Here is a 14,642-nt window from a genome sequence, read left to right as displayed (position 1 = left end):
ACGAAAGGGTTGGGAATTGGTCTTAAATCTGAGCAATTTGCTTAATTATGATCTTACGATTCACACCGCTTTCTCCTTTCCCTTTTCCCACCTATAGGCCCTATGAGAAGAAGGGAAAGCTAAGGATGCTGGAGCAGAACAATGGATTTCTCTTTCTCTTTCATGCAAGGGATCATGGGAAACACAATTCAGCAACCACCTCAACTCATTGACTCAGCCAACATCCGCCAAGAGGACGCCTTCGATGGCAGCAGCGACGTTGCCGAAGATGGGGGGCAGACGCCCTACGAGGCGGCGCTGCAGCAGGGCTTCCCTTACCCTGCCCCAGCAGCCGAGGAGCTCCCCCCCCTCACCAACGGCTACCCCCCGACCATCAGCATGTACGAGCCTCAAGCCAAATACCAGGTGTACCCCCAGTACCCCAATGGTTCAGCCAACGGGTTCGGTACCGTCAGGAACTTCAGCCCCCCCGAGTATTTCCAACTGGAGCACTCGAGCGCACGGCCGCATGAGGCGGTGGAGAAGCCTTCTCCTCCACAACCACCACCTCCACCACCACCACCACCACCACCACCAGCTTCGGTCCCAGCGGCGGTGATCCCAAAGAAGACTGGCTCACCAGAGATCAAACTCAAAATAACCAAAACTATCCAGAACGGCAGGGAATTGTTTGAGTCCTCCCTCTGTGGGGACCTTTTAAATGAAGTACAAGCGAGTGAGTATGCTAAGGCGAAACATGAAGGGAGGAAAGAGAAAAGGAAAAAGAGTAGCAAGCATGACTCTTCCCGCTCGGAAGAGCGCAAGTCACACAAAATCCCCAAATTAGAACCAGAGGAGCAAAATGTAAGTGGAATCGGAGTTTCAGCCGTCTGTATACCTGGTACTGTTGATGGAGTAATGCGTCTTGGGCACTGTTTCTCCTTACTCTTAGTTGTATTACCTATGTAAAGCTATGAGGCTTTGTTGTCTGATGCTCATCTTGCCAGAACCTGTACTTCTAGGACAGTAAAAGGCTGTATATGACATAATCGATGTTAGAAAAGGTTGTATCGTGGGGTTTAAATCCTATTTAGTGTTTTAGCATGTTTACTGTGCTTTGGGGAGTGGTGAAGATGGAGCTTTGGGCCCAAAGCACACAGGCTGCTGGGTTACTCACCGGAAGGAGCATTGCAGCTTTGAATGAGTGTCTGAAAGATATTCTAAATGCTATGATTATGTATGAAACCCAACAGCTATGAAGCACGTGTAGAAACCAGTATAAACCAATAGGCAGAACAAATACCAGTTGACTTGGTAAACTTTAGAGGTTTCACTCTTGATACCTGTTAACTGCACTGTGGTTGCACAAGGGGTGTTGTCTGTAAGTGGTGGTTTAACTGATTCCAGGAAGCAAAGTCCTGGTCCTCTCAAACATTGTTTCCCTTTCATTTTTAGAAGCCACTTCATGACTTGGGCTTCCTTTTCTCTTGCTTATTCCTGCTAATCTGGATGCTGGATTCTGTATTTCCCAGTGGAGGGGGGTGTCAGGGATAGGGAGGTTCCATATCAGACCAGGGCAGCTCATAGCACTTGTATCACCCTGTGATAGCTGCTGCTTCTGGTAGGTGTGGGAGCACATCCTGGCCTATGGGGATCAAGGCTCTGATCTGCTTGCAGCAGAGTCATACACTTGATGTGGTGGTGTTTTTAATGGGATGCACTCTGATTTCACACTCACACCGTTGTTTGCAGCCTCTTCTCCCAAGTAACAAGGGATGGGACAAGAGGAAACGGCCTCAACCTGCACCAGGGGAGGTTCAGACTGGATATGGGGAGAAAATTCCTTCACCAAAGGGGTTGTCAAGCAGCAGAACAGGCTGCCCTGGGCAATGGTGGAGTCACCATCCCTGGAAGGATTTAACAGACGTGTAGATGTGGCACCTGGGGACATGGTTTAGTGGTGGGCTTAACAGTGCTGGGGTAATGGTTGGACTTGATCTTAAGGGCCTTTTCCAACCTGAATGATTCTGAACTAAACTCTTGTCTCTCACATTCCAAGTTCCTACTCGCATGTGCCATACAGGATTCACTAGGACTCTTAGTCGTGCTTTTGTTCCCCTTGGAGCTTCCATTTCCCTTTCAGAAGGTGGTGATGCACTGAGATCTTTGATGTTACTCGCCCTTGTTACAGAGAGCAGATAACAGCCATGAGCAGGACTTTGTGCTGATGGTTTGCATTGCAAGTTACCTAGCACGGTCTCAGTACCATCCTTCCACCTTTTGGCTTTCCAGTGCACAACTTCCCCTTCAGCATGCACACTTTTGTCATATTTAGCAGTGATGAGATGTAACTTAGGGTCATCTTAATGGGAGCAAACCCAGCTTCAGGGACAGCTTTGGTTGTTTTACCCTTCTCTACTCAGCGTGGCTGTTCCCAAGTGAGGTTGTCTCCTCCTTCTGCCATTGACTGTGTGGGGATGCTCACACTTGAAAGGCTGATGTGAAATGAAAACATTATGCACTTGACATTAATGCACTTGAAGCTTGTTTTGAGAACAAGCTCTCTGATGGTGTTCTGGGAGGAGCTGAAGCTTGCAACCTGCATGGGTGAAGCTTCCATTAGAGCAAGAAAGGCAGGGGTCATTGCTGTGCTTCCTGCTGCACCAGGGAGGAAGGAATTCTGCCCAGGATACACTCATATGATTGCTTTTAACTGCTCCTTTTCTCCAGACAGCTCTGAAAGAGGTGCTGAGCATCATTACTCTCGGTGATGCTTTTGTTTCCTAGTTTCTCTGAGCTGAAGCATGCTGCTTCCACTAACCTGGGGGCTCTGTTTTCAATGGACTAGTCCTAACTGGCACTCCCAGTATAGCTGGTTTCTCACTGCGTGTGTCTGCCTCTTCTTTTGGCTGCTCTTTGAGTCCTTTGACTATTGACAAAGCAAAAGTCAGCTCCCTGGCTCAGAAGATAGTTCATGTCCCACCTCTTATCTTGCTCGGCTGTGGGTCACCACGCTCCCTATCACTGCTGCTGCACCGATGGTGTTGGCTTCTGCTCGTGGTGATCCCTCTTTCATCACAACCTTTCCCTGGTTGTGGGGTTTACGTTGTTGACTTTTGATCCCACAAATAACATTTGTCAACTCTGTGCAATTTACCATGGATTTTACAGGTTCCATGCTGTGTGTTTCATGTGATTTTTGTACTGTAGCTGTTGCAAAGAGCTCGCAGCCCTGGGGGTATCCTCCATGTGCTCTTGTCTCTTTCTTTGACATTGACTACTAATCTAGGTGGGTTTGCTGGCCCACAGTATGTTCTTCCATCACCTGTTACAGGGGTGTGTAGGTGTAATGTGAACAGTGTAGGAAGAAAGGTCATTTTTGATTGATGCTACTCTGGTTTGGGTTGGCCATAAGGAGCCATCGCGTTCCTGTTTGCTGCCTTCATGGCCAGAATTACTGTTTCTGCCTGGTTTCATGATGAGCTTTGTGTGGTTTCCTGGCCCCTTACCTTGTTTGTGTTTGTTTCCCTTTTTCTCTTCGTTGTTACCCATTTCCTAGAGACCAAATGAGAGGCTTATCATGCTGCCAGAAAGACCCAGAGAAGATGCAGTGTTGGAGGAAACCCCGGTTAGTACCTCCACTCATCACCACTTCATCAACACTTCTCCAACACTTCTCCAACTTCTATTTTGGGACTGATGACAGGCCTTTAATCTGTCACATAAATCAGTTGCCGTCTCTTTGAACCTCCTGTTAATCATGACTGCATCAAAACATCTCTCATCCTGTGCTTATTGCTTTATTTTATCCCCAAAACAACGTTCTTAATCGACCTCTGAAGCTTTTTATGGGGTGGTGACAGGGGGTTGCTGTGGGTGTCTTGGTTTGCCAGTGACTATCTCCTGTCAATCCTGCCTCAAAGAAATGGTTCTCTGCTGTTAGCTTATCAAACCTCAGGGATACCTAAGGGAAAGGTACATGTTCCTATGCTTCTCTGTGCATTGAGTTGTCTTCTGTGCCTTCAAGCTTGCCTTTTCTTTGTAGGTCCAGCAGTTCTTACCTTCTCTTCCAACACAAGGCCCCCATGACATCAAGTTTCAGGTTGGCGATCTGGTTTGGTCCAAGGTGGGAACGTACCCGTGGTGGCCGTGCATGGTTTCGTGTGACCCGCAGCTTGATGTCCATACCAAAATCAATACAAGAGGTAAGGAAGGAGGATCTTTGGCACAGCATAGCAGGTGTCTGTGGTTGCTTTGTTCAAAACATCTTGAGCTCCTGTGTGGGATGAGTTCTGTGTGGATGCTAAGCTGAATGTACTTGAGATGGCTAAAGCTGGAATCTGTTGAGTTACCTCTGCAGGTGAGCCTGTGCAAACTAGGCTTGTGCACGGTGTTCTTGTCTTTCACTAGGCAATGTATTTACAAGGAGACACTGGTGAGTGTGAGAGTGTTCAGTGTGGGCAAGATACACTTCGCATCTTAAACTGTTCTACAGCTAGGCTTATCTTACTTCTAAACTTCATCTGGGTGCTTCCACCTGCAGGCATGAGGGATGTGGAGGAGGAAGGCGTGAGCAAACAGTTCTCACTACAAGAGAGACACTGAGGTGCTTTAGCAGGGCCAGAGAAGGGAATGGAGCTGGTGCAGGGCCTGGAGCACAGGGGTGATGGGGAATGGTTGAGAGACCTGGGGGGTTCAGATGGAGAAGGGAAGGCTCAGGGGGGACCTGATCGCTCCCTCCAACTGCCTGAGAGGAGGATGGAGCCAGGAGGGGCTGGGCTCTGCTCCCAAGGAACAAGGGATGGGACAAGAGGAACCGGCCTCAAGCTGCACCAGGGCAGGTTTAGATGGAGCTGAGGAACAATTCCTGCCCCAGAGGGTGCTCAGGCATTGGAACAGGCTGCAGTCACCATCCCTGCAGGTGTTCACACACCCTCAGTGCCATGGGTGAGTGGTGGCCTTGGCAGTGCTGGGGAGCGGTTGGACTGGGTGAACTTCAAGCTCTTTTCCAACCTGGCTCGTTCTGTGATGGTGCTAAAAGCACTGACAAGCATTTCTCATTCCCAGGTGCCCGGGAATACCACGTCCAGTTCTTCAGCAACCAGCCGGAGCGGGCCTGGGTGCACGAGAAGCGGGTTCGGGAGTACCACGGCCACAAGCAGTACGAGCAGTTACTGGCTGAGGCTGCTAAACAGGCCAGCAACCACTCCGAGAAGCAGAAGGTACGATGAGCATCCTTTGTGCAGAGGGTTACCTGCAGTGTCTGGTAGGGAAACCCCTGTGGGGCAGGCAGTGTATAGGCTAAGCCTGTACATTGATGTGGAAGGAAAAGAGTGTTTATAGGGAAATAAGGAGGATTTAAAAGTAGATAAATGAGGATTAATTCTGTCTCTCCTCACAGGCTTGAATACTGCCTGTTCTTTAGTGAAGCTGTAACTTGGGGCAAGCACTTTTAATTGGGATGATCATAACGATCCAGCTCGAGTGTCTGTACTCTGAGCAGGGGCTTCACTGTCCACCTGTATACCCTCTAAATGGAAAGCGAACTTACAGCTGCTACCTGAGAGGTGTGGAGAACCTCAGGACTGCATTTTAAGTGCTGTCTGTGGCCCAGTCTTCAGTGTAATGAGCTGCTTGTCTTTGTTCCTTAAGATTCGCAAACCAAGGCCGCAAAGGGAGCGTGCTCAGTGGGATATTGGTATTGCCCATGCTGAGAAAGCCTTGAAAATGACTCGGGAAGAAAGGATAGAACAATACACCTTCATTTATATAGACAAAGAGCCAGAGGAGGCTTTGTCTAAAGCCAAAAAGACTGCTGCTGCTAAATCAGAGACCAAGAAGAACCGGCGACCCAAACCAGTGCTGAGCACCCAGCCTGACCCTGCCACTGGGGCAGCAGCATCGCCTTCGAGCGCTGAGGGGCGGAGGCAAAGCCAGCGGAGGCAGTCGAGTGTGGAGGAAGAGGAGGCTCCTCCAGTGAAAATCGCCTGGAAAACGGCTGCAGCCAGGAAATCCTTACCAGCTTCCATCACCATGCACAACCTGGACCTCCAAAAGTGTAACATGTCTCCAGTTGTTAAAATTGAGCAGGTTTTTGCCCTTCAGAATGCTGCTGGGGATGGGAAGCTCATCGATCAGTTTGTTTATTCCACTAAGGTATGTACTGTGGGTAGCAACTCCTCTCCTGTTCATAAACGACCCCGAATCTGTCTCATTGTGGAGCTTAAACCTCAAAGCTTTCACTATGCATGTTCCTTTCATTGGAGGGGTTACATCTGGCAGCAGATGTGACAACAGCATGTTGTAGTGCATGAACTCTTCATTCCAGTGCACCCAGACGTTGCTGGGAGTAACTGCTCTGGCCAGTGGCAGCACCCTGCAGACAGCCACATCTTTGCTCATAACACATTCAAAGTATTAAAGCTGTGGAATTCCAGCTTCCTACTTGAAATAATCCAGAAATTCTCTATAAACCTTGAACCAGTGGATTTGTGGGAAACAAAACTGTTCATAAAGTACCAAAAAAAGCAATAACTACATTTTGTATAACTGACTTCTAAACGAGTTCTGCCTCCTGGCTTCCTTCAGGTGCACAGCAGCTTCTCACAGTCAGTGTAAGGAAAAGGTTTAGGACTGTTTCTTTGCCTCCTCCTTCTGCCTCTCTCCCTGGAGGGTATTTATTTCATCCTAAGCATTATAGAGAAGGTAATGTTTAGAAAAGCAGCTGGATTCTTTGTGTTGTTCTCTTGTATGGAAGGGGAGATTGAGGGATGGAAGCTCTGCAGGGAAGCAGCTCAGTGGTAGAATGGTTAAATACACCCATACATGTTCTGAGGCTTAGGAGTGGGTCAGTGTGCCTGTGAGCAACAGCAAGTGTAGAAGCTGGCTAAGACGATCTCTTCTCTTCTTTCTCTTTTCAAGGGAGTTGGGAACAAACCTGAAATAAGTGTCAAGGGACAAGAGAAGCTGAATTCTTCATCGAGTCAGAGAAATGAGAAAGCAGCGGTGCAGAGCGCATCCTCTCCTGAAACAACTTCGGGGTCCACAGGTAGGCAGAGCTGCAGCATCCTTGAGCACTCTTATGATGTCGATTCAAACAGCGACCCTGGTGTTTCTCAGGAGTTAATAATGATTATTAACATCTCTCTGTTTAATAGTTGTGACAGGCGTGGCTGATGCAGCACACGGGGAGCCCAGGTGATCCCAGAAACACGGGATGCCGCTGGGGTGGGAATCACTGGGATTTGAACTTCTCGTGTCCGCAACTCACGGTCAACTCTTTAGGGGGATGGATGCCTTGCGGAGGTGGTTTAGAAGACAATGTAGTGGCTGTGTGTTAACGGAGCGTTGTGATGGCTTTTTGGCACCAAATGGGACTTAACTGCAGCTGGGATCAAAGGAGGAGACTCTGGAAGTGGCATAGTTGAGTAAGGACGGCTCCGAAGCGGGATGGGGATGTTGCTAGACTTTGAGTTCCTGCCTCTGTAAAGGAAAGTGACTGTTTTAAACTGCTTCAGCTAACTCCATCAGCAAAATGAGATGATCTTTGCCTTCTGAAGGCGGTTAGGGGCCCAGCATAAAGCACCAAGTCATGTCTGAGGGCGAACCACCCCTGAAGCAAATAACGGAGCTTGAGACTGAAAAGGGAACGCCTGGAACAGCTATTTGAAGTTTAATTTGTAGTACAGTGGTGGAGAAGAAGGAAAAAGATAAATGGGATGAGTGCTCTCTGGGCTTGGAACAGGATACCTGTGTTTTTAATGTTTGATCTTGAGCAATAGCTAATGGGACTGAGCTTTTCCCTACCAGCAGACGTTTGTCTGCAGTGTCCTCTCATCATCGCCAAGAGGAGCCGGATGCTCTTTGGTGAAGGGATGGAGGTTCCTCAAAAGACATCGTTTTGAGTCATCTTAAACCAAGAGCTTTTCAAGTTCCTCCAGTCTTTACAGTGACTTCTGTTTTCCAACCACAGATGTTGTCCAGGCCGTGTGAAATCCCCATTAACTACTGCACCTTTGTTACTGAGCTTGTAATCCTGAGCTTGCAATCCTGTGCTTGCTATAGCCTCAGACACGCTTAGTTTTACTTTGGGTATGGAAAAGTAAAGTTGAGGTTGCAGCAGAATGCTGGGGTTTTCTCGTATCTCACAGAATGTACAAATGCTCATGGGGTGGAAGCAGAAAAAGGTGGAAAACTTCTTCCAATACACAGAAAACCCCACAAACCTTTTCCTCTTTGAGCTTTGCCAAGTGTCAGCTCTGCTTTATCCGTTTGTTTGGTTACTTCTCCTTTCCCAAACAGAACGTAAATGAGATTCCAAGTCAGAAACCTCAGTGATCAGCGTATGTGGGATCCCTGACCTCTGCCAACACGCTTCAGTGTCTGTACTTGTGCAGTGTTAGGTAGGCTGGAAAGCTTAGTTACAGAGATGCTCCTGAGGCCTAAAAATGCTCATCCCATTGAGCAAGGTGAATTTTCATGGGTTTTTTCCTGGAATCCTTCTGAAAGGCTTCTTGCAGTGTCTGTTTAAAGCCTCTCTCTCTAGAGCGTGCATCTCCTCACAGGACACAGGTTTACAGCCTCTAACAGGGTGTCTGTCAGCACAGGGAGCTAATTCCCAGCCCCAGGAGTTTGTGTTTTTGTTTGGAAGGACACAAAGTATTGTCCATTCGCATCTTCTTTAGGTGAAACACGCAAACTGAAAGGCCAGGTTATGCTCCCCAGATCACTGTAGATCTTCAGCTCCCAGTTTTCCATCAGTGCAGCTCTGAGCCTGTGCTTGGTTTCAGGAGCTGTGTGTGGTGTCCGTGCTGTGTCTGTTTTTCTCTGTGCACCCTTTGTGGAGGTCCTGTGGCATAGAAAGGTCTTCTGGTTTCACCAAGCTTAGTAGCTTCTACTCCATCTCTTCAGCTATGCCATTAATCTGAGCTTGATTCCTGTAGTGGTATCTCCAAAGACTTGGTTTGCACTTTAATGATGATACTGCACCGTGATCACTGCTTCTGCTTGTGCTGAGCTTTCCCTCACCCCTCCATCTTTAGCTGAGCCTTCAGGTCTCATTGACAGCACATGTTACAGCGTGGTTCTTGCTTCCTGTTCTTGTGCCAGCCAGTGGAGCAGTTGCACAGAGCTGAAGCCGGGGTTTGCATCTTCACTTTGGAGCTCGGTTCAGCTCAAGAAGTTGGGGGTGAGACCATCCCATCAACACCAAACATGGACCATTTGGTTACAGATAAGCCAAAGCAAAGACTGTGCTGGAGGTGCTGTTTGCCCCCAGCTGATTCCAGCTTTTTGTTTCGCTCTGTTACTGGTGTCTGTTCCCGGAAGCTCATCTCCCTGTCTCTGGAATCGGAAGGTGTTGTCTGCAGCCACAGCACCAGCTGGCACATAGCTTGGAACTGAATGTAAAAAATAAAGCCTTCAAAAGAGGAACAAGTCTTGGTTTCGTTACTTTCTCGGTTGGGTTGGTGTGGAGCAGCTCGCTGTGCCTCGGGAATGCAAGGAATTGTGTAATGGAGACCTTTTTCCTTCTTCAGGTTCTGTAGAAAAGAAGCAACAGAGAAGATCGATTCGAACCCGCTCAGAGTCTGAGAAATCCACTGAAGTTGTGCCAAAGAAGAAGATCAAAAAGGAGCAGGTTGGCTTCCTCCATGTAGAGAGTTAAAATATATTGTATTCATAAATGTTGTGGCTTATATTGGTGCCTTTTCATTTTTCTCCATTTTTCCCCCATCGGGTTTCGTTTTGGACTATCCTCCATGAAATCCCCTTGTCAATACCATTGCTGTGACTCTGCTACTGGCATCTTACAGTATCAGTCAGGCTATGGAAATGGGAACTCACTGATGCAAGACTCCTAAGAACCTGCCATGTTTCCTTTGCGATTCCTGTTCTGAGCAAAAAAATGGTTTGGTTTCAGTAATTTCTCTTTGATGGAATTGCCACCAGGTTCCTTCCTTTTGCTCTCGGTTCAGCTGCTGGTTTGTATTGAGGTTTTGTTTTTTCCAATGAAGTTAGACTGATTTTAATCTGACCACTTTTGAGAATGGACTTTTAGGAATGATTTCACTTAAAAGATGAATAGTCAGACTTTTCATGTTGGCAGACATCAGCAAAACACATCTCCTGGGATATACGTTTCCTTTCCTTAAGTAGCTCTCACATGTACAGGGCATTCCTTTAATCCGGATGTCAGACAGACAAATGTTGTTGCTTTCAAAACTACCATACAATTCTGCATGGAATGAGCAGGGAAGTTCAGTGGATGGACGTTGCTCTTAAACCAGAACACATGTTTTTTTAAGCACGTTGCTCAAAGTTGTTGGTTCTTTTCCTTCCGTGGTTGATTCTCCTTCTCCAAGGGCCTCTCCGCTTGAAACCTGGGAATTTGGGATCCAACTGTTTGATAGTAGAACTTTTACCAGTGAGACCTTTACAAAAGGGACAGTCAGGCTAAAGATTTATATGGGAAGGGGGGGAAATGATCTTTATCTCTTTAATTTATTCTTTGCCCTTTGTTTTGCACTTCTTTCACTTCCAAGATTGAAAGTGGACCCAGTTTTTCCTCTCTTTTTCCATACGTTCTTTTGGTGCCATAGCGTTTCCCATCTGTGTTCAGCAGAAGAATGCTCCACCTCGAGACAGTTTCTAGCTGAAACTTGGAAGCAACTTCACCGTTGGGCATGAGACACCCAACGTAGCCCCATGAGCCTCATAGGGGGGTGCCTCGGCCTCCCTCCCATCACATGAGTTTTTATGTGTGTAAGCGTTTCTTAAGTGAACAAAGGTAGAAGAACCAACAATATGAACTTCATGGGTCCCCGTTAGCTCGGTGTGCTCCTCTTCCCCAGCTAACTAAGACTATGACCATTCAAGTGCTTTTCTCAGGAAAAGTATATGACTAAAAGTTAAACCCCAGATGCACTGTAATGCGCATAACCTTGAATGTATTAAGTTATATTAAAGAAAGAAGAAAGACCTTACTAACTTCCTACAGTTCTGCAACAATATTTGTTACCCAAAGTCAAGTTTCCTTGCAACTGATTCCCAAATTAGTCTGCAACAACTTGGTATAAAATTATAACTGGAACGAGTACAATTAATGGGAAAAACCAAATGTTCATGCTACTGTTACAGTGACCAGTGGAGAAATAAAAGTGATTGTTTAGATTTTATATTTGTATTCCGAAATGTATCCTATACAAATCCTTCTATTGTATGTTTTTACCTTTTATTGTACAACAAAATAAAATATTTTTTAAAAAAAGTAGAGGATAATCCTTAACTATTTCCGAAATGTCTTCCTCCCTGCCCATGTAACCCCAGTGTAAAGCAATAACCTTTAATTCTTAACCTTAAAACCAGGCTTTTAGGCATATAGCTTTCTTCTATAGGTACGATGCAGTCACCAAATTCTCTCCGTGCTCCATGCTCATTGGCAGAACAGTTTGGAAAGGGGCCCTTCTGCTCTAGGCTCAGAGCTCCAAGTGCTTTGTGAGGTTGTAGACTACGGAGTGGATGCTGGCATTGAGCTGTATAGAGCCCTGCACAGTGCCCCATGCCTTGGGCTGGACCTTGCAGTGCTCTATACAGGGCAGGAGCCTGCTCCGGAGCGTGCAGGCTTGCTGGAAGCACCCCAAGATGATGCATTCAGTGCCTCCCTAACCCAGTGAATGCCCATTGAGGGGAACTTGTGCTCACACAGGTCTGGGGTTCTACAGAGCATCAGGGTTTGCTGCCAACACGAGCCCCATCCCCACCGTGGACACGGATAAAGCTTTCCTGTCATCTTCATGCCCCAAGGGAGTGATTGGAAAGGCCCTTGCTAGTGACCATGTCTCTGCCTTGTCTCCCAGCACGCAGCGTAGACAGCTAGGATTAAAGCCAACGGGACAAGAAGGCTCCCAGTGGGAAGGGGATGGCAGCCTGCACCTGAGTTCAGAGATGCTAATCGCTTAAACTGCAATGTTTTCTTTTTAAATACTAGGGAGAAAAATTCCTCTGGTTTTAACTCTGGATTTTCCTATTCAAACAGGTTGAAATGGTTCCCCTGACAGCAGTGAAGACAGGATTGCAGAAAGGTGAGTGACAGCCGAAAAAGAAACTGTATTTACACCTCTGGCTCCATCCCACTTGAGCAGTGGGTTTTTGCTCTTTGTCAAGTGCAGAGGTTGGAATGCTTTGTGGTGATGAACCGATGGATGCTGAACCTGTGAGGGTTTGCTGGGTTGGTTTTTGTTGTGTGTTAGCTGGAAGGATGGTGTTGATGTGGTGTGAGCTTAAGAAGAAGTCCTCTTTGCTTAGCTGCATTTGAAAGCTGAGCAACGAAGAGGAAGGGTTTATCTTCTGTTATAGACAACGTAGTAGTTGCTCTGCTGAGTCAGCATGTTCAGAAGCTTATCAGAAGGTCCAAGGAGGTTTTCAGTTGTTAGCTCTTCAGGGAGGACCAAAGTAATATCACGATTAAGGCTGCAAATGAAGTCCAAATCCAAGCTTTCATCTTTCCTTTTCCTTTACGAAGCTTAAGAGCACAGATTAAAGCTAATCTCAGTGTGTTGTGTTAAGGTGCCAGCGAGATTTCAGATTCTTGCAAGCCTTTGAAGAAGAGGAGTCGAGCCTCAACCGATGTGGAACTGACCAGCTCTGCTTACAGGGACACGTCTGACTCCGACTCCAGGGGACTCAATGACTTACAGGTAAATGCACGTTGTTGCTCATAGGGATTTGCTTGTTTCATCTCTCTACCAGGCGTTTTGGTTGTGTACTCCTGAAGGTATGAACACCGTTTTCTACTGCTTTCATGTCTCTGACTGAAACACAAAGCTTGGTCTTCTTCTTTCTAATCCACTCCATTGTGTTGATGTAAAGGAAGATAGAATCTGTCTTTACAAATGTTCCTGTTTCTTTGGCAAAGCATGGGGTTAGATCACTGCTTCAGCTTGCTTTTGGGATGGTTTTGGGATTCTTTGGGGATGCTGATGGTCTGTGGCATAAAACTGGGAAAAGCACGACCCCCAATACCTTTGTGGTTGGTTGTACAGGTAACAATGCCAAGAAGGCAGCGCTGCTTGGGTCACTCCCATGAAGTTGAGCAGCGTTCAGGGACCTTTTCCGTTTCTTGATGTATTGAATGATCTTTTTAATCTGTGGTGGCTTAAATGCTCTTTCACAATGGGCTTGTCCTTGAGAAGGGTCTTTTTGAGTGCCTGGGGTTTCTCCTCTCTGTAGGGTAGTTTTGGGAAGCGTTCGGACAGCCCCTCAGTTACTGCGGATGCTGATGCCTCTGATGTGCAGTCAGTGGACTCCAGCCTGTCCAGGAGAGGGACTGGGACAAACAAAAAGGACACAGTTTGTCAGGTAAATGATGGAACCCTAAGGAACTGAGGTACCAAAGCGCTGTCATCTCTTTCTGTTGGTTTGAGTTGATAAGACTTCACACCACTTTGTTTTAACCATGTCTCATACCTCAGTATCTCAGATAAAATACCACAGCTTTTAGGAGTTTTCATAAGACCTCCTGCTTGCTAGAAGGCTCAAAAGCTAGAAAATGCTCTCCAGCCCATTCCTGTAGCATAACTAGATGCCATTTTCTGCTCTATGGTCTTTCCAGGCTGGGACAGAGTGAGAATTTCCCAGTATTTAGGGAGAAAATCCTGGAATCTCCTGGCCAGTTTCCTGGTCACTTGTAAGGGAAGAAGCTGCTGTTGCTGTTCAGGTGCTTGAGGGCTCCTGCTCTGTCCCTCCTAGCTCCATCCGTGCTTGTGCTGCTACAAGAGCAGGATGCAGCAAGTGCTAGCATTGCCTTCAGCCCCATCTGGCCAGGTCTTTATGGGGTGCAGAGCAGTTCTCCCACCTCACCTTAGCTCAGAGGGACTTCAGCTTCTCCCTACTCTTTGTTAAGCCCTGGTAGTCTTACATGGAAGAGCAGGGACCTGCTGTTCCCTTCTGAGCTGCTTGTCTGCTTGTTCCAGATCTGTGAGAGCTCCGGCGAGGCTCTGGTGTCCTGCGAGGGCGAGTGTTGCAGTGTTTTCCACATGGAATGTCTTGGCCTGAAGTCGATGCCCGAGGAGAAGTTCATCTGCGCTGAGTGTAAAAATGGTGAGTGTATCACCATGTTTGGGAAGTGGGGAGGGAGCTCCCTCTGCTAAGGATGCAGCATCTGCATCTCTCAGGTTGGAGATATCAGAGGTGGTGAGTTCATGGGTTTGGAGGGGGTTTGGTTGGGTTATTCTAGTGGGTTCTTTACTGTGAGGGTGCTGAGGTGCTGGCAGTGGTAAATGCTCCATCCCTGGCGGTGTTTAAGGCCAGGCTGGGTGATATAGCCTAGTGTGAGGCATCCCTTCCCATGGCAGGAGGTTGGAACTGGATGATCTTAAGGTTCTTTCCAACCCAAACCATTCTATGTTTCTATGATCCTACTTTTTCAACCTCTGAGGCCAGATTCTCCTTTTCCAGCTGGGAAGAAGAAAAGGCCAAGTACCTGGTAAGGGAAAAGAACTGATTAGTGTTTTACTCAGAATGAGGGACTTCTATGTTAATAATTGCATCTTTATGTTAGCAATTGCATCTTTATGTTAGCAATTGCATCTTTATGTTAGCAATTGCATCTTTATGTTAGCAATTGCATCTTTATGTTAGCAGTTGCATCTTTACTGTGGATTAGG

General features: G+C 47.1%; 1 protein-coding gene across 10 annotated transcripts in view; it reads left to right on the top strand.

Annotated features, from left to right (window-relative positions):
* NSD3 (nuclear receptor binding SET domain protein 3) overlaps positions 1–14,642 on the top strand; it is a 35,587-nt gene that overhangs the window by 7,170 nt on the left and 13,775 nt on the right. For 9 of the 10 annotated variants that reach the window (XR_009724929.1, XR_009724928.1, XM_061349677.1 and 6 more), the window contains exons 2-12: positions 98–843; positions 3,539–3,607; positions 4,025–4,184; positions 5,047–5,201; positions 5,632–6,135; positions 6,901–7,027; positions 9,516–9,616; positions 12,014–12,059; positions 12,544–12,674; positions 13,207–13,335; positions 13,950–14,076. Coding sequence is in view for 8 of the 10 variants with exons in the window: in XM_061349677.1 (XP_061205661.1) it covers positions 142–843; positions 3,539–3,607; positions 4,025–4,184; positions 5,047–5,201; positions 5,632–6,135; positions 6,901–7,027; positions 9,516–9,616; positions 12,014–12,059; positions 12,544–12,674; positions 13,207–13,335; positions 13,950–14,076 (2,251 nt within the window). In the remaining 2 variants the exon portion in view is untranslated. The remainder of the gene's footprint in view (positions 1–97; positions 844–3,538; positions 3,608–4,024; positions 4,185–5,046; positions 5,202–5,631; positions 6,136–6,900; positions 7,028–9,515; positions 9,617–12,013; positions 12,060–12,543; positions 12,675–13,206; positions 13,336–13,949; positions 14,077–14,642) is intronic. The other variant, XM_061349680.1, reaches the window with a different exon arrangement.

This window comes from Neopsephotus bourkii, unplaced genomic scaffold (assembly GCF_033783945.1).
Source record: "Neopsephotus bourkii isolate Nb327-2 ecotype Australia unplaced genomic scaffold, CSIRO-AGI_Nbou_v1 NB_457, whole genome shotgun sequence".
In the NCBI taxonomy this organism is placed as follows: domain Eukaryota; kingdom Metazoa; phylum Chordata; class Aves; order Psittaciformes; family Psittacidae; genus Neopsephotus; species Neopsephotus bourkii.
The sequence above is the reverse complement of the archived record's forward strand: the minus strand, read 5'-3'. Positions and strand labels throughout refer to the sequence as shown.